This window comes from Lytechinus variegatus, chromosome 1, assembly GCF_018143015.1.
Source record: "Lytechinus variegatus isolate NC3 chromosome 1, Lvar_3.0, whole genome shotgun sequence".
NCBI classification, from domain to species: Eukaryota; Metazoa; Echinodermata; class Echinoidea; order Temnopleuroida; family Toxopneustidae; genus Lytechinus; species Lytechinus variegatus.
In genome coordinates this window covers 50,683,891-50,703,975 of record NC_054740.1, presented here as the reverse complement: position 1 = coordinate 50,703,975, position 20,085 = coordinate 50,683,891, and the positions used below count along the sequence as shown (strand labels likewise).

General features: G+C 35.8%; 1 protein-coding gene across 1 annotated transcript in view; it reads left to right on the top strand.

Annotated features, from left to right (window-relative positions):
- Window positions 1-9,535: 9,535 nt before the first annotated feature.
- The window catches only part of LOC121415863 (transmembrane GTPase fzo-like), a 47,923-nt gene continuing 37,373 nt past the window's right edge, over window positions 9,536-20,085 (top strand). The window contains exons 1-2 of the mRNA XM_041609241.1: window positions 9,536-9,646; window positions 18,493-18,680. Of these exons, the coding sequence (XP_041465175.1) occupies window positions 18,554-18,680 (127 nt within the window). The 5' untranslated portion in view covers window positions 9,536-9,646; window positions 18,493-18,553. The remainder of the gene's footprint in view (window positions 9,647-18,492; window positions 18,681-20,085) is intronic.

The following is a 20,085-nucleotide window of genomic DNA, read 5'->3' as shown; positions in this document are numbered from 1 at the left end:
GTAAATTGCGGATCTTACCACGAGAGAATACGACAATTTTTGTTTTTTGTATATTTACATTCAACGACCAATCTTCACAGTATTTGTAGACAGCATTTAATGCTTCTTGGAGATCATTTTCAGATTCTGCTAATACAATGGTGTCATCAGCGTATAATAGGGTAAATAACTTAAGATATACACATATATTTCTCTCGAGGAGTTTTTCTTTCAGGCCATTCGTAAGTAAATTAACACCATTGCAATTTTTTCTCAATGTATTGTCAAAATCATTGATAAAGATTGCAAATAATAATGGAGATAGATTATCTCCCTGTCTTACTCCTATATTACATTCAAAGAACTCAGACCGTTGTCCATTGCTCATAACATAAGATTTTGCGTTTTCATACATATTTTGGATCACCTTGAGAATTTTGCCATTGATGTTATACTTAAGTATTTTAGACCACAATAAATGTCTTTTTACAGAATCGAATGCTTTCTTATAATCAATGAATGCGCAATAAATTCTTTTCTTTTGAGATAGATAAATATCTATCAGACTGTAAAGAGTAAATATATGATCTAGAGTACAATAATCCTCACGAAATCCTGCCTGTTCTTCACCCATCAGGTTGCAAATATCAAAATATAAAGAAATTCGGTTATTCAAAATAGATGTGAACAGTTTACCTAAGCAACTTAACAATGTAATTGGACGATAGTTATCTGGTTCATTCACTGAACCCTTCTTTTTGTATATTGGGCAAAGGATACCTATTGTCCAGTCTGTGGGAACTTTGCCACAATCCAGTATTAAGTTAAACAGCTTTGTGAGCAGTTTCATCATAGGTTTGCTGCTATACTTTATCATTTCATTTAATACTAAATCATCACCGGATGATTTGTTATTTTTAAGCTTCTTTAATTGATTTTCTATCTCCTCTTCCAAAATTGGATAATTTAGTTCAAGGCTGAAACAATTTGCTTCATTAGGTGTTGATTCCTCATCTATAGTGCGTCTGTTTTTAACATCGTCTCCTTTATTCAGTAATTCAAAAAAATCTTTGAAAGAATCAATTGATACATTTGCACGATTCTTGGGCTTGGAATTCGCCTTGCTAAGATATTTCCAAAGGTCGCCAATGTTATTATTTTTTACTTTCCTCAAATTGTCCTGAAGGTCAGAAACATATTTTGACTTTTTCTTCTTCAAAACTGTTTTGTATTGTTTGCGTAAGGTATTCAAAACTAATTCCATTTCCATTTTCATATTTTCATTTCTACATTTTTTAATTCTATTTCTTAATGTTAAGAAATTCTTTCTCAAGTTCTTACATTCTTTATCAAACCAAGGCTTCATTTTCGGAGATGCAGTGGTAACAGTCGTGCCAGTTTTTTTCTGCCGTGACATACCACATAGAGTTGCAGCCTTAAAATATACTTGTTTTATTTGATTTACTATATCATTGACAGATTGAATACTAGTTTGGGGCATATTTCTAGTAACCTCTATCATTTCTAATATTTTGTTTATTTCATCTTCATCTAAGGAGTTTGCAAATGTGTGAGTTAATTCTGAATTCCATTTATAATATTTCTTTTTCAAGTGAGAATCATTATCGTTATTGGTGTAATGACTCTTCTCTTCTGGAAATATTTTTTTCTTAACATATTTCATGGAAACAAATATTGGACTGTGTTTATCTGACAGACATTTTTCAAAGTTATCAACAGTAAAGTCTTCAATATGATCAATGAAATTTGCAGAGACAATACAATAGTCAACTGTGCTTGCGTCGGCGCAGGTTAATGCACCCTTACCAAAATCTTGCCCAAAGCGGCCATTTACAATGTGCATGTCAGTAGCTTGACATAGATTAATCAGTTTGCGACCGTTAGCATTTACAAACTTGTCTTCGTTAGATCTTGGTGGATAAGAACAAGTTGAGGGCATGTCTGCATTATCTGCCGACAAAATGACATTAACAGAAAAGGTAGAGTCATCATCTTCAATATAATCTATTAGTGATCCTGATCTTGCATTGAAATCTCCTATCAAACAAACTGGCAACCCCAGGGTACCATTAATTTTCATTAAATCATATATAATATCTTCAAATAAATCATCATCGTAGTATTTAGAATTTTCATGTGGCATATATACCGCACCAATTATAAAAGCAAAGCCATAAGCACCTTTATTCACTTTGAGCCAAAGGACAGAATCACTTTTGAAAACATTTACATCTAGTTGTTCAACATAATTTCTCAAACATTGTTTGAAAATGATACATAAGCCATGGTGTCCACCAAGACGTGGGGAAGATTTGTCATTATTCTCTTTACAAATCATCGTATAGTCAATCAGTGGCAGGTCAATGTATTGAGATCTAGTTTCAGATAAACATATAAAATCAAAATCTTTTATATAGCACTCTAGTATACCAAGATCAAGTTTTTTCTTTAGACCACATACATTTAGCCCTAATATCTTGAAGTTATTATTCAAACCCAAATCCAAATCATCAGATAGAATGGTACCTGCTAATTCCTATTTTGACAGTGAGAATTTCTTTAACTGATCTTCAGTCCATCCAAGGCGGAAGAGATCATCACCTGTCTCCACTATGTATTTATCCTCCTTCCCATTCTTTGCAACAACGCAATGAATGCGGCCATCGATCGTCCAGATTTTCTTGGTGCTTTCTGCTCTTCGAATTGCGTGGAAAAGCTTGGCTCTTTGGGCAGTCAGGTCTTCCTCGATGTAGATCCCTCTGAGTTGGTCGTTCTCTCTTAAGCGTCGCTTACTCCTCATTAGCTCAACTTTCCGCTCCCGTCTGACAAACTTCACGATGATGGGCCTATGTCGTTCTTGCTTGCTGGGAGTAGAGGGTCCTCGCCGCTTTGATGTGGGCAGACGATGACTCACACTGATGTCGTCTGCGGTGATGTTGACATTGATCCTCCTCGCCAAAGCTACTACCTTCTCGGTGGTGTTCTCTCCATCTGTTTCCGGCACGCCGTAAACTCGTACATTTTCCCGCCGACCATATTGCTCTAGACGATCGATATCATTTTCCAGCTTCACTTGTTGAGATGGGTGAGATGGCAACGGCGTTGGTCTCATCTGCTCTATCGCAGTTGTCACAGCCACCTTGACAGCCTGAGTCACTGCCTGGATGATAACCGGTTGTATGGCCATCAGAACCTTCGTGATTATATTTTGCATATCACCATCAGAAAGATCAGATTTCCCCTTTGGCCTCTCCTTTCCACTAGTTGCGGCAGCTACAGCATAGGTGACGGCCTCCTCTATATTTGGGGGCGGTGCTTTCATAGCCACTTCGTCATCAAGCACGTCAAATCTATTTCCTGATGCCATTATGACGTCACAATAAGGTCAGTGTTAAGATGGGTGGTTGTGCGCGACAGGTGCAACAGGTGTAAGACGTCTAGACAGTTACAAGCAGGAACGGTTGCCAACCAGTCTGCGTTGTATCCACAATTTGATGCGCTGATGAAGATGGAGCTGGTATGATACGCACCCTGGCTTTACGTTGCTAGGATATGTGGATGCAACTGTCTCTTCTCTTGGTCACAGTCCGTTTACAGAATCCTCAAAAATGGGTATTAACTGTGTTTTCAAGATTAAATCCTTTAAAAACTCCAAAAACCAGTGTCACCAACGGAAGCCTCAGAACGAGATCTCAACATTGATACACAAGTTTTTTAACGATTTCGAAGATTAATGATTAAATGACGTCAATCTTGGAGCAAAAAGAAAACACGTCCTTACCCTTACGTCCTTAATATTAGCGCGCACATCAAATAAACTACCTTGAAACGCAACTTGTATGCTGCGAGTGACGTCACCTTAGTGAAAATAACGCCGCAATTGAAAATACAACGCAGTATATTCCCTGAGGTGACGTCAAAACCTAAAATATAACAAATGCGATCCTCGCAAGTATGGTCACGTGATGGCGTGTTGATCTATTAGTGATTCGAATCCACATAACCTATGTAATATATAGTAATAATATACACTGTAAAATCTAGTCCGACATCGACTTTACCCACACCATACCAAAGCGATACTACAGTACTACACCAAATATATATTTAAACAACACCAGACTGTGAAAATCGATTTGATTCTCCTTGCAGTGTTGTGTTAAATCTAAACCACTGTTTCTTCAGTGTTTAATTCTGTAGTAGGTTAATGGGTGTAAATAGTTACCACTCGAGTAGGTAATTTGATATAAGCTATTGAGGAAATACCTGAATCGACTGAGACTCCAAAGGTCCATCACTTGCTCTACAGCGTTCAACAATCCATGTGAAATTTCTCAGGATTTTTTGTAAGCACCAGGATTGCAGTTTGTAGTCGACTTTTTCAGTTTATAAGTATTGTATCTTGTATCTTGCATTGTTTTTAATGTGTTTTATTGAATCAATATAACAAAAAAAAATATATCAATGATTTTAACAATAACAAAATAATCAACAACAATAACAAAACATGACAACGCAATGTATACGAAAATATCCATGTTGGATATTGTATTCTACAATTCTTTCCATAGGCAGAAATGGACGGGTTTGTTATTATCTCAATTGAAATGATACTCTTTTTCTTATTCAAAACGGCAACAGAGAAAAAAAAATGAAAATGAAAAACAGCTGCGACCTAATGGTTAGCAAAGCAATTCTAATTTTGATCAGAAATTGTCATATATAAACGCACACATATATTCTTTTTTAATCTAATATTCTTATTGTGGAGATGAAAGCCATCCATATTCAATATTTATATTGGTGAATTAGTCATATTAAACAGTCATCACAATCATAGTTTTTTTTTCAGCTGCACTGCCGATTCTTGAAGCTTGCGACGTTCCTAGCACGCAATTGAGTAGGCTGTTAAATACAAAGAGGTGAATAATTTTTGAATTTGCAATGTCTGCCCCAATAGCGAAAATATGACTTTGTCATGTACGTGGGGTTATGAAACTTATTAGTCAACATTTAATTTTGCTCCAATATGCAAGAGAGTATTGCATCGTGAAGTGTGTGAGTCTTAATGTTGTGTATGTTTAATGACAATGTAGGATTTTTACATTGGATGAAGAAGATCCGCTGTACATTGTTCAAACGTAACATTGAGGAGGGGTAGAGACAGAGAACAAAGAACAAAGAAGAAAATTAAAAAAATAGAAAAACGCCCCTTGAAATGTGAATCTTATAGAATAGCAAATAACTTAAGTTTCTTAGTTCTTTGCAGAAAGGCAAATTTTGGGGTTAACCTGAGAGTTGTATTTTGTATTGATAGGCCATTATTTTTCATATTCAAAATCAACTAAGTTCATCTTTTTGATGTATTTTGAAGTGTTTGTATAGGAACTGTATATATTTTGTAAATTGAGTTATATATATTTATGTAAGCCAAGCTATAACGATATATTTTATATGATGTTACATTGTTTGTGTATGTAAAATAAACAGCAAAATAATACTCTAGTGTTATGACACTTGGTAGTTGTAGTTTTTTCTCGAATTAGAAGCGGCTCTAGCTGAAGGCACAAAAGATACAATTTTGGTAAGGATTGGAGAGGTAGATCAAAAAGTTTATCTTCTTGTTGAAGTTCGATAGGCAAAGACCTCCTGGTGAATATCGGACAGATGTTTCTTGTTGCAACATAGAATTGATAAAGCGTTTGAAACTATACTAGGGCCCCGTTTGATAAACGTTACTACTATGGTGACTTTGCCATCTAATGGTATCTTTAATGGAGTCCTTGATTTTGATTGGCTGATGAGCATTGTTGCCATGGTAGTTGGGTGGCAGTGTTACCAATATGATTGTAACTTTTATGAAACGGGGCTTACGAGGATGAGTATTGTAAGAAGATGAAAATTAGAGAGGGGAGGTTATTGCCATAGAGTTGTAGAGATGAAAAAGATAGACAGAAGGGGAGAAGGATTGATCGAGAGAGAGTGCGTATGTGTGTGATAGAGACAGAAGGGGAGAGTGACTGAGAGAGAGGGAGAGAGAACGAGAGAGAGGGGTGGGGGATAAAATTTATCTGAAGTGTAAAAATATGGAAATAATTTATATCCCCAAAACATTGATACATACCGTACACACACGCTCACACACCTTTCCATCTCCCACACACTCCGCTCTATCAAGACTTCATTCTGATTTCGGTAGAAAGTAATAGCAAAAAACAATATCAGTTTAAATTTTGAGAGTGTGATCTTCTGCTAGCACACACACACAATACTTCAACATGCATCATTGTGCAGAAAAAGTAGTCGTGCAGCCATCCGCCTTAACATGGTAAACTCTACATCATTGATAAAGGGGCCATTACCGAGAAAATAGAAAGCCACGTATAATGAAGAGAGACTTGATTAGAAGTGAGAAGATGGATGACAGGATGAAGAAGTCTACAAACCACTCTCATGTCAAAATCAAAGCTACATTACCTCTTTAACCCTAAGAAGACGGGGGGGGGGCTGAATCAGCCCCACCTCGAAATATTTCGAGATAAATCCACCGCACAATATTTTTAAATCTGACTTTTTACTGAAGTCTCGCGCAACTTTTGAGACCAAAATTGTGACCCCCGGGTACGCAGTTTTTTAAATTACTTAACATTTTGTAAGTGCCTGCAGATTCAAACTTGGTGTTTCATCTAACCAATCTGAAAATAATATCTCTTCTATAACCATATAAATATCGACATAGACTAAGACATCATTTACTCATTATATCATTTATAGTTACTACACTTTATTGGAGTTGATTTTATCCTAAGTGAACTAAAAGAAAGAACAAGAGTTGCCATGTGTGGATGAGGGTACTAGCCTACAGAATGCTTAAGGGATGGAGGATAAGTGCAAGAGAGTATTTGGCTGTCTATGCTACAGGCCACAGATCTTGTATGGCCAAAGCTTTGCTCATTTTGATATGACCTTGTTTCGCCACATTGTGCACCGGCGTACGTACCGTGCAGTAGGGCACATAATTATGCATTCGCAGGATTCACACCCTGTTTCCATGCAGCTCACTCCGTGTTGACAAGGGTTTCCGATGCACATGCCTTCGATAGATAACGTGCAGAAGAGGGAATCCTTCTGTGCGTACGATATCAAACGAAAGTGAATGCATCCAAATTCATGTTAGATTTTATCGCTTTCATGTAGATAATTTCCTTATCTTTTAAAAGTCTCAGTGGAAATAATTTCATCCTTACTTATCTGTCCTCCGTGGTCCAAATCATTGGGCATGATGTGGAGTGAATTTGAACGAACATTGTTTCCGATCTACATTTTCTGAGTTATTTAAGGCATTCATTAAGTTTATTTTTGTTTTAGGCAAGTCAATATTGTTGCAAAAAAAGGATGTGCATGCAATTACCAATATCGATAATAACAGATCATGTCTGAAAAAAAAAAATATAATATAACAAAAAAGGATATATCTGATATTTTTCTAAGACCACGAAAATCGACTCTGAACAGCAGACTCAGAGAATTTCAATTTAAAATATTACACAATATACTATACACAAAAAAATATTTATATTTATTTAAAATGACAACAGATGATTTATGTTCATTCTGCAGTAAAGAAGAAGAAACATGATCATATATTCTTTTCATGTGATAAAATAAAAACTATATGGATAGAATGTGGGAACATGCTTCAACTCCCTATCATTACAAATATAGATAAAAAAGGTGTACACGTAGGCGTGGAAGGGTCAACTAAAGGAGAGGCTCAATTATTAAATCACATAATAATCCTCATAAAGTATATGATTTTAAAAAATAGTAGAAACACAAAAGATCCACCGACCCTTAACCATATTAAGGAAAAAAAACAAGAAGATAGACTTGAAGAAAGAAAACTAGCTGAACAGAGAGGTCTATTAACAAACCATTTCAGAAAATGGGACAAGTTTATTTTCTAGGGATGCTGAGGCTAAGAAAGTTCAACCATACAGTTAGACTGAAATGGAGGGTAGGGTTAAGGGGAGGGAAGCAGGTCGCGCTTCCTGGGCTTGGATGGGATGTGGGGGGAGGGGCAGTTGGGATGGGAGGGCTTTACTTTGTTTACTCATTCAGTTCAATTGCGTCACTATGAATTATTTTGTTATAACTATTTTGTTCCTGATGACACGAATGTTATATTCTGTATTTTTTTTTGTACAATTCTTTTTTGTATTATGAATAATTGTTTATTTGACTTTGTGAACAATGTTTTGTTAATTTACTATTGTATGTATGATTTTGAACTGAATGTTTTGATAAATACTACTTCAAAACAAAAAAAAATGTCTGACATTGGAGAGGTGGGGTCATTGCCTCCTTCATCGTCTTTGGTGAATAAATTCCACTTTTTCGTGCTATGCATGAATAATCAATAATTAATTTATAAATTTCTAAATTTCTGAATGGACGGGAGTGAGGGGTAAGGAACATCTGAGTGAAAAGAAAATCGTCAATTTGCTCAATTCTGACGTTTGGCTGATTTGGTTAGACCATCATGATCAAACTGTTTCTATATATAGGGCTCTACAAGGGGGCAAAGTCTACTATTACAAATCGACATAGTTACCCGTTTCATAATAGTTTAAAGTTAGAAATGCAGTAAAATGCAATAATAGTATAAAGCTACAGAAATCGTTCGATTTGATTGACTGAATGTAGACCTCTGACAGAAATTGTGCATTTGTTATTATTATAACAGGTCTATATAAAAACGGAACAATGAAGTTCAAAAACAGTGCTTTCTATGAAACCAGGGTCATGACTCTCATAGTTTGTGGATTCGGCAAAGAGTGACAGAATGTTTTCTCAATCTGCATGGTGTACATTAGATGAAACTAAATGGATTGGTCAACGTCTTTAAACAGCGCAATATGAATGTTGTTTGCTTGTTCTGTTTATTTCATTGTTCGTAGATTGTTCTATGGGTTTGGGTGTTGAGGGGAGTAAGGTCCCCTTATTCATTCTATTGAACATACGTTCATTTATTTCAGTTATTTGATTTATTTATTCATTCATTAGGTGACATTGCAGAAAATAGACAGTGGATTCATACAACGAAACGATTTGATTTTAACTAAATATATTCTTCATAATGAATAAGTCACATTTCAACATATGTCTTTCATTAAGGCAAATGAGAATGTTGGAATAATTACGTCTATTTTATTTGCTATGCGTTACCAGAAATGCATTGGTACTATATAGTTGCATTGAATGGATGTAATAAAGGCAACTAAAAACAAGAACAAAATCAACAAAGATTTTGGTAAAAACGGTAATGGCAAAGTGAAATTTCCCCTTCGAATTTATGATTTCATTGTTGGAAAATCCCTAAAATTTTGAGCGACACAATTGAAGGGAGAGAAGGGGAGAGAATTTGAATCTTCTTGAATGGGCGAGCAAAAGTCGCTGGAAATTTCAATGAACGTGACAAATCTATTTGTTTACTACCTCGTACATGTCTTGCGAAATCATCATGATCATTCGTTGCTTGCGTAAAATCCCCCATTGTTTGTTAAAATAGGAAGAGGAACAATACGAACAAATAAATCTGTATCATTTAGGGTGAGTCTCGAGAAAGAGGAAGGAGCTTAAAAAGGTAAGATATTGCAGGATTAAACATCTATAATAATTTTATTAATAATGATAATTGGATTTATAAAGCGCTTTTTCCATAGGATACAAAGCGCTGTTGATTGCATAGGACAAGTTAAGGTTTATCATGTTTATGGTTAATAAGTATGTTTTGAGATGTTTTTGAAGAGGTCAAGAGAAGAGAGGTTTCGAAGAGATGGAGGGAGTTTGTTCCAAAGACGGGGGTAAGAGATTGAAAGGAGTTGAAACCGGCCAGTTTTCTGGATTTTGGAATGACATAGGAAGGAGCAGCTGCAGAACGAAGAGAGTATGTAGAATTTTGTTGCTGAAATAATGAAGAAATGTAAGAAGGTAGTGTAGTTGACAGAGATTTATAGGTTAGAACAAGTAGAATTTGATTTCAATTTATTATCAACAAGCCACGATTGAATGTCAGACAAACAATTTGAAATCCAAAAATACGCGCAGGCTGCATCTCCAGGCTTGGTAGGATCAAAAGTGGTATTCTGAATGTCATTATTTCAATAATGATCAGTTACCCGGTGTAGTAACTGTTATCACAAAATAACCTTCCTTTCATTTGAGCACAATTGAAATTCATACAAAAGGTATAGTTATTTGGCGTTATTTCCTTCAGCAAGAAACTGATCCACAATGTGCTGCACTCAACCCAGATGAGGTAAATGGTTACCGGTAGGAAATTATTCCTTAAAAAGCTGTGTGCGCTATGAACGCCTAGCTTAGCCGGGTAATATAGGAGCGCCTTGAGCACCTAACAAGGTGGATGTGTGCGCAATATAGATACCCTATATTATTATTAATATTATTATTCATATATTTATTTATTTATTTGGAAGTGTCATGATTTAGAGGATATGATGACTTCTCTTATAACGTGGGACTTTGGTTCGAATTCTACACGAACCGCTTATTTTCAGGAGAGTAAATTTTGATCTGTGTTATGTTGAACCTAATAAAGGGGAGGTAAATAAGGATCTAGCGGGAATTTATTTCTTATTTCTTAATGTTTTACATTGAAGTATTATTAACTGTGGTCAAAATTGCTTAATAATAAATTGAACCAAATTAGTTAATGTTTATATTAGGAGATTATATGCATATAGATCGGGATAGGGGGAGGGGGAGGAGTCGGAACACGTTTCATATTTCAAATTTGTCATTTTCAAAATTTGATGAACAATGTTTTTATTATTCACAAGATTTTTTTTCATTTTTTTTTTGTCATTTCAGATAGATGTTGTAATATGTAAATGCGATAATCAGGCGTATCGAATATCCAGGCTTTTAGTGTATATGCAGACATCGTGAATATGATTGCATAACAAAAAAAATTAAGTTTTCGTTTATTGGTCTATTCTGCTATCTGATACTGAATTCATTTCACCTCTTACAAATGCTAGCTCATTGTCTGTGGAGTTAGAATAAGTCAATGCTTGCCTCATCAAAAATGTGTCAAGCAAACAAAGCATGCAAAAACAATTCATCAATATACATGTAGAATAAAAAAAGCAGAAAACTGTCGAGATTCCCCTATTTTGGGGGGCAAGCTCTTTTTATTCTTAAAGGGGGTAGATGGATTGGACACACTGCAAACCTCTAGTTTGTACAGTTCTGTACTTCCCTATTTATTTCGTCGATTTTTAGTTCAAATTTTCTTTAAATATTTATCGATTGTACCTCATAAAAACTTGCCCTTACAGTGAGATGTTCATTTATTTCATTGTATTTATAGAGACAGGGTAGCTCCGTCAGTAATCTTTCACTGTTTTCCAGGTGGCCCTATAAACAAATATTTTACAATATAACAAAGACATAACATAAGGAAATAACAAACATCCAAAATAATCGTAAGTAAATACATTGAAAAAAACATGATGGTACATAAGTACAATTTAGGGAATAACGTTAATTCGTCTAGATTTCAATGCATTACAACAAATTGAAATTCAAATACAATAATGAAAAATAAAAATTTACCCGCTGTGGCACCACAAATTGTCACCACGGCACAAATTTTCACCCCCTCCACACAAATTGTCACCCCTGCACAAATTGTCACCTAATTTAGGCGAAAATTTGTCGCCCCATTTCATTTAACACTTAACTTACTTGTCTCCCATGAACACACATAAACAACAAAACATAGTCCATGAGGAGTTCGTAAGACACTGCAACGCTTGGGTACGCGGTTCCAAAATTACGCGATATTTTGTAAGAGCATGTCGGTCCCAAAATTGCTTGAAAACGTCATTATGTGTACAAAGTCAATGCAAATTGTGGTTTTCAACCAAAATCATAATTGTATTGATTATTTTTACTTTTGTTGGCTTAGATGGATTTATTATTATTTATCATTAAAATATGTATATATGTTCACCCAAAATTACCATTCTGCTAGCTATGAAAAATGAGTAAAATGCAAAAACATACACAAAACCCCCCAAATTAGAGCAAATTTCATATGCTTATTTGCATAATTAATAAAAAAAACAGCAATTAATTTTGTGAAAATGTCACTATACACTCTTGCAGTTTACATTAGGGTATAGGCGCGTGCAAATTTTCGCGACGATCGCACAATCAGATCTTAGGTGAGGGGGTCTAATTGACCCCCCCCCCAGTATATGTTGTTCTGAAATACCCCAGTTGAGATGGGGTTAATCATGTCACTATTCTAATGAAAATGGCACCAGACGTATATAATGATGGCAACCCTTTCATGTTATCTCAGAATTTATAGAAAATTTGAATATAAGGGTTAAAACCATTAGAGTTATCAAAACCTTATACATGCAAGAACAATTATGATACTAACCACCGGGATTGTATTGCACAGTCACAAACCTTTAAAGGTCAAGTCCACCCCAGGTAAATGCTGACTTGAATAAATAGAGAAAATCAAACTACCATAGTGCTGAAAATGTCATCAAAATCGGATGTACAATAAGAAAGTTATGACATTTTAAAGTTTCGCTTATTTTTCACAAAACAGTGATATGCACAACTAAGTGAGTCGATGATGTCCCTAACTCACTATCCTTTTGTTTTTTTATTGTTTGAATTATACAATATTTCATTTTTTTATAGATTTGACAATGAGGAACAACTTGACATAATCATGTAGTATTAAACAATGCTAATTCCACATGTTGAGGGAGGAAGTAATCGTTGGCTTACTTAACAATGGGGATAAAATTATAAAATTTCATATTTTTATATAATAAAATACAAAAGAAATAGTGAAAGGATGACATCATAATCTCCTCATTTACATAACAACCAGGATGTGCATATAACTGTTTTGTGAAATTAAGCAAAACTTGAAAATATCATAACTTTTTTTTATCTTAGATCTGATTTTGATGAAATTTTCAGTGTTATGCTTGTTGGATTTTTCTCTTTTTATTCAAATTAACTTTTCCTAGAGTGGACTTTAAAGGTTTGTGACTGTGCAATACAATCCCGGGGGTTAGTATCATATTGATAAATTGTTCTTGCATGAAGAAGGTTTTGATTAATTTTGAGATAACATGAAAGGGTTGCCATCATTATATACATCTGGTGCCAATTGCATTAGAATATTGACATGATTAACCTTAATCAACTTTTTGATTGGGTGGACTTGTCCTTTAAACATTTCCCTTATCTGATTTAATGTAGGTATTCGAGAATAAAAACTGAATTCAAAGCATCCAACACAATAGGAGCATACTTTGGAATAATCCATTTGGAATAATTTATGACAACTTTATTGCCAGAGTATGTTTATTCAGGTTAAGGTCACATATTTCTAATTGCACTTTCAATGAGGGGAACCCCCTTCAGAATCCCAGTCTACTTTTGCTTACCAAATAATAAAAAAATGATACAGAAATGCATTTTTCTTCGGAATGTTTTCGGATCACCCCTTTGTTATCAACAATAACAGCGAATTCTTGTGGACTGCACACCTGTCACGTTTGGTTGAGTCGCGTCTAATTCAGTTCAATTTATTTCCATCATTCACAACACACACGCACCCTCTCGCACCCACCCACACACACACGCACACACACACACACACACACACATATATATATATATATATACAAACATCCATATTGGTTGACATATAACATATCATGAAATAAAATAAATGTTTCTTGAAACAAAATGGAGTTTATACACAATAATAATTGAAACCAGTGAAGAATGGAGGGGCCTTAGTTGAAAGCATAGCTTGTGAGTTATACAGGTCTCAGAGGAGAACTTAAAAATAATGGAAAGTCTAGGATATTATTAAGAAAATGTACAATTTAAATAAGAAAAAAAATGATATTTATAATAATAATAATAATAATAAGCTGGATTTCTAAAGCGCTTTTTGCCAGAGGATACAAAGAGCTGCTATTATTACCCGGCTTTAGCACGAGCTACCATCACCGGCTCTCAGTGCATGCAAGGAATTACTTCTGCCGGGTACTCTTTCACCTCACCTTGGTCGAGTGCAGCACAGTGTGGATAAATTTTTCGCTGAAGGAAAATACGCCATGGCTCCGATTCGAACACGCGACCCTCTGTTTCAAAGGCGAGAGTCAGAATCACTAGACCACGACGCATTCACCATCGTAATGAACCAGTTGGTTCTGTAGCACGTCCTGAAGGAAGGACAGTAGTTTTGAGTGAGACATGGTAGGAGAAGATAAAAACAGAAATGAATGCTATGAATAGTGCTAATTCAGTATTTCTTGTTGCTTACTAGAGTCACAAGCAAGCGCCCCCAAGAAAAACAAGTGTTGTATTGTCCCACCCATCTGATCACCACACTATAATAGCCATGCATTGTATCAACATTCTAAAAGTTTCTACATCTTCGTATTTTAGAAACTTGTTAATCAAAATCATATTCGGGGTAGAATTTGTATATCCTTTGGGGGCCATATTTTATGATTAGGTCAACAATTCTACCTCGCTCATAATAATATGAATAACGTTTTCATTATGTCATTCTGGTTTAAAAGCATATACCTATTAATATGTCCATATTTAGTTCATATCGAATTCAAATCGAGTACATTTGCCATTTAAATCACAAAATCTAGTATCTTTCAGTAGTCATTTAAAAAACTTTCTTTCTAAAAATTTCAAATTTGAGATATTTTACAAAATTGGACTCACAGGTGTATGCAAATTTAGTAAATACAATATTATTAAAGGACAAGTCCACCCCAACAAAAACTTGATTTGAATTGAAAGAGAAAAATTCAACAAGCATAACACTGAAAATTTCATCAAAATCGGATGTAAAATAAGAAAGTTATGGCATTTTAAGTTTCGCTTCTTTTCACAAAACAGTTATATGCACTTCTCGGTCGGTATGCAAATGAGGAATTGATGACATCACCCACTATTTCTTTTGTATTTTATTATATGAAATATTTTTATTTTCTCGTCATTGTCATGCGAAATGAAGTTTCATTCCTCCCTGAACATGTGGAATTCCAACATTTTAACATTTTGTGCCTCAGGCAAGGAGGTCCTAATCTTCTAATTCGTAAAAATTGTATAATTTCAGACAATAAAAAACAAAAGACATATTGAGTGAGTGAGTTACATCATCGACTCTCTTATTTGGATGTAACTGTGTCGTTCATATAACTACTTTGTTAAAAATAAGCGAAACTTTGAAATGTCATTACTTTCTTATTTTACATCCGACAACTTTATGTCATTACTTTCTTATTTTACATCCGACAACTGGGCGTTGTGGCGTGCGCCTGTAATCCAAGCTGTGGGGAAGTTACAAATTGATGCAGAGGTTCGAGCCCTGATCACGTCTTTCGGATGGTGACGTTAAAGGTCGGTCCCAGACGTAAATAATCATACCTGATTGATACACGTCTGTCAAAAACTCAAAATACACGATGAAATTTTCAGCATTGTGCTTTTCTCTATTGATTCAAATCAACATTTATCTGAGGTGGACTTGACCTTTAATGATCCATTTCTCGCACTTGTAAAGGCATATATATCGGAGGTGTCGATAATAAATTTGACAACTTATTTAAGGCGCTGTCACACCTTGGCGTTTTAGACAGCGTATGCCCGACGTATGAGGAATTTGGCGAATACGCTGGCGTACGTCGAATACGTTACGGGTAAGTTTTGCATACGTTAAGAGTACGCTAAAACACTCTGGTATACGTCGTCATACGGCGAGGTCGTCGAAAAATTATGTGCTTGCACAAAATTTTTCGACGACCTCGCCGTATGCCAGCGTATGGCTCATACGTCCCGTCCCGCATACGCGGGCCATAAGTTGTAGGCAAGTTACGCGATCGTTGATACACGTTGACACACGTTACTCGTAAGTTACTCATAAGTCGATGTACGTCGAGATAATGTCCAGCGTACCCTAAAACTTACTTCTAACCTATGAGTAACGTGCTTTGAACGAATGTGTAACTTAACTCCAACGTATATTGACGTATGAAGACGTGCTCCGGACGACCACAAAACTTACTGAACGTGTTTATAACTTACAGCTACCGTATAATGGCGTATTGACAACGTTTATCATGTTTATAGGAATTGGTATATAAAGGTGGGGTTCACAGGAGTTTTCTTCGGCATGGCGGTGGTGTTGATAGGTGATATATCGTGCGGTTATGATTTGAATAGTCGAGCGGCAGCCTTTTTATATGCTACGACACGTGTTCGTCAGCAATACGCTGCCGCGCGCTATGCGTAAGTTAGGCTATCGTAGGGCATAAGTTGTGTACGCCAGCAATACGCTAAGCATTCGTTGGAATACGTTACTTATAAGTTAACGAAGCGTTCGATATAAGTTACTAATACGTTATGTATACGTCCAACTCGTTATGAATACGCTAAGTATACGCCCAGAGTTGAAAAAAAATCAAAGTTCAGCGTATGCCGACGTTTTAGAGAAATTATGATACTCGGGCATACGCTGTCTAAAACGCCAAGGTGTGACACCACATTTACGTATTCAAAATTCAAGAGAACAATGGTAGGCGTAGCTTAAATCAAGGTTCCCCAGAGCTATCTACCCTTTGGAAAAATTGGTGATGCCGAAAAAATGTCTCGCCCGGGTTATCGAACCCGGGCCCCCCAACTTTGAAAGCCGGTGCCTTAACCACTAGACCACAGAGACGGGTTAGTGGGTCGGCGACCCTGATCCAATTGTCCGTCAGATAGACAGATTTTCGACACCATACCAATTATAATTTCCTTTGTCGGGTGAAGTTGGGTTTGTATCAAAGCAATAGGTTTGATCCAGCTGAGGCATGGCGGCTTGTCATTGTTCAAAACCCAACTTCACCCGACAAAGGAAATTATAATTGGTATGGTGTCGAAAATCTGTCTATCTGTCTACAATAGAAATGATTGGGAGGACAAAGTATTTACCGGCATTGAGATTAACTGTGGATTCTGTTCATCTGAGGTAGTGGTAGATCTTGTGTAGGTAATACTGTGAAAAGGAGGATAATGTTTCAAGTAAAATGACAATTCGTTACCTTGTCCTCCCAATCATTTCTATTATATTCCACCGTCTCGTTTAAGCCATTACCCCCTCTGTTGTTATTTTTTTGTTATCTTATTGTAATCCTTCTGTTCTGTACTCAACCCCTTCTGTTGTTATTTTTGCTATTTAGTTATCCTAGTGTAATCATTCTGTTCTGTACCCTTGATTACACATTATTTACTTTGTTGGTATTACGATTTTATTTGTATAGTTTTGTTCCACTTTGTTTCAATGCATTATAGGCCTGATGAAGGCCCTAATTCTGGCCGAAAGCTAGCCCAATTAAAGAGATACATGAAGCTACGTCTTGCATCAATGATTGAGTCATTTACGTCTATATGTATATATATATATATATAAATACATTTGTAAATTTTGTAAATACATCGGAATATGAATAGAGAGTAATATTTTTTTACCTTATATCCTATATGTCCCACGGAAAGTCACTCCTTTCCAACTTGTATTGTTCATTAGTTCTGCTCAAATACATACATTTTTCTGAGTACGCCCTCTTCGCCTTTAATACGTTTTACTTTGTAAATAACACACGCACGGTACACAACACAACCCTAATTCAGGAGAATTTGATATGATCCATGTCAGGTATTTTTCACCTTACTTTTTGTTTCTGTTGAGTATCATCCTTTGTTATTCCATGTATTACCATATGATTTCTCTTATTCTTTTGTTTTGGTTTTGATTCAATTTGCTATTATTTACATTATGTTTGTTCTGTTGCTTATTCTATGATTTGCTTTATTGTTTTGTTTAGCAAATAAAAACTGAAGAAGGCCAGGGCCGAAAGCTTTACAACATAGTGTATACTTTGCTTCATCCTTGATTCTACTCTACTGTTCACACACAATGATCAAAGCGATTGGTACATATATCCACGCCCCTCTTATTATATATATATATATATATATATATATATATATATATTATATATATATATTTGTTTGTTTAAGAGGGTTGAACTTGTTGACACAAATGCTCGCTCATTGTCTGTGGAGGTAGAATAAGTCAATGCTTGCCTCATCCAAAATGTGTCAAGCAAACAAAGCATGCAAAAACAATTAATCAATATACATGTAGAATAAAAAACAATAAAGAAAACTGTCGAGATTCCCACATTTTGGGGGCAAGTTCTATTAATTTTAAAAGGGGTAGATGGATTGGACACACCGCAAACGTCTAGTTTGTACTGTCCTGTACCTCCCTTTTCATTTCTTCGATTTGTAGTTCAAATTTTCTTTAAATATTTATCCATTGTACCTCATAAAATCTTGCCCTTACAGTGAGATGTTCATTTGACCAAGATCAAGAATCAAAACAGAAACCTGTCGGAAATAATTTAAAATGGCCGCCAACGCAGCGACTGCGAACTCATTCATGGAGGAAAGAGAAAATCAACAACGCACGTATGACGTCATAAACTGCCTAATTACCAACGTGTTGGACATGATGTCAACACTTGAACAATTAGGTAGGTTCGTTTGATATATTTTAGTTTACTCCTAATGGTAATCATTTTTATATTCAAATAAATAGTAAAGAATACTCAATCATGCACGCTCTTGGTAACAATAGAGTTACACTCAATAACCCTTAGTTGGGTTTGTATCCTTGTCGCCAGCTATGGTCACTTGACGGCATATTGGCCTATCACTGATACGAATCTACGTTACTTTTATAACTTCATTTTATATGGCCTAATAGTGATATTGAGATATACATTGAGTTATACATATACACACATCCTTGTCCATATGCAAAACACGAAAGAAATGGTGAGAGGCATTGTCTCTCTCATTGCATGTCACTAACCGCCCTTTCCACACGGTAAAAATCGCATTGTGAATGATAATTCCCCTGAAAAATAAGGCTAATGACGAATTTTATGCACGTGTGAAACCAAACTAGAACTTGATTAGAATCACGAACGCTAATCACAGTCACAAATTCAAATTGTACTCCGGAGGTGAATTCCACTATAAGTTTCACTCAAATTATGGTACGAATTTTACGTGCACTGTGAAAAAATTGGGCAATATTTTACCCAATATTTTGCCCAACGTTGGGCCGATAGTCAACCCTACCAACTACTGGGCAATATTTTACCCAACGTTGTTGGGGCATTAATGTGCCCAACTGTTGGGTAATATTTTGAACTACATTTTGGGGGACATTAATTTGCCCAACTTTTTAATAAAGTTATTAACCCAACATCTGGGCAAGGCCTACACTCACTTCGTGTACCTGGTCCGTGTCGATCCGGAGACCTTATCCGAAAGTGCTTTGCATGCACAATAACGCTGCATACAAGTGCAAGTGCATATCTCAAGTGAGTGAAGCAAAAACAAAACAGCGTCAGATATATGTCATGTATGTAGGCCTATTCTGACAAATTCCTTACAAATTTTGCTTAACGTAAAGTCCAAAATTAAAAAATTAAAAAAACGTTTAAGCAACTCATCTATGAAAGATTCAGCGAGGCTCCCCAGCCCCCAGTCATCTAGAAGCTCCTCCATATCTTATCGACCGTGTGTAGCATGCTGCAAGCGCAACTCGTGATCGTAAAGTTTCGCAACATTTACCACTCAGCAGGGCAATTACTAGCCCAACAATTGGACATCTGTATTTTGGCAGCGGCAGAGTAAAAATTTGCCTAAGTATTGGGCACATAATGCCCAACAAAACAATAACCAACGTATATATTACCCAACAAAAAATGACCAACGTAAATTTACTCTTTTTTTTCACAGCGTGTGAAAGGCTTGACTTCCAAAGCATATTTGGGGCGGAGCTTACGTGACCTTTCAAACATTTCCGTAGATATTGTCATGTACTATCGTAATTTGTATTTGCGATGCATTGCTTTGATTGACAAG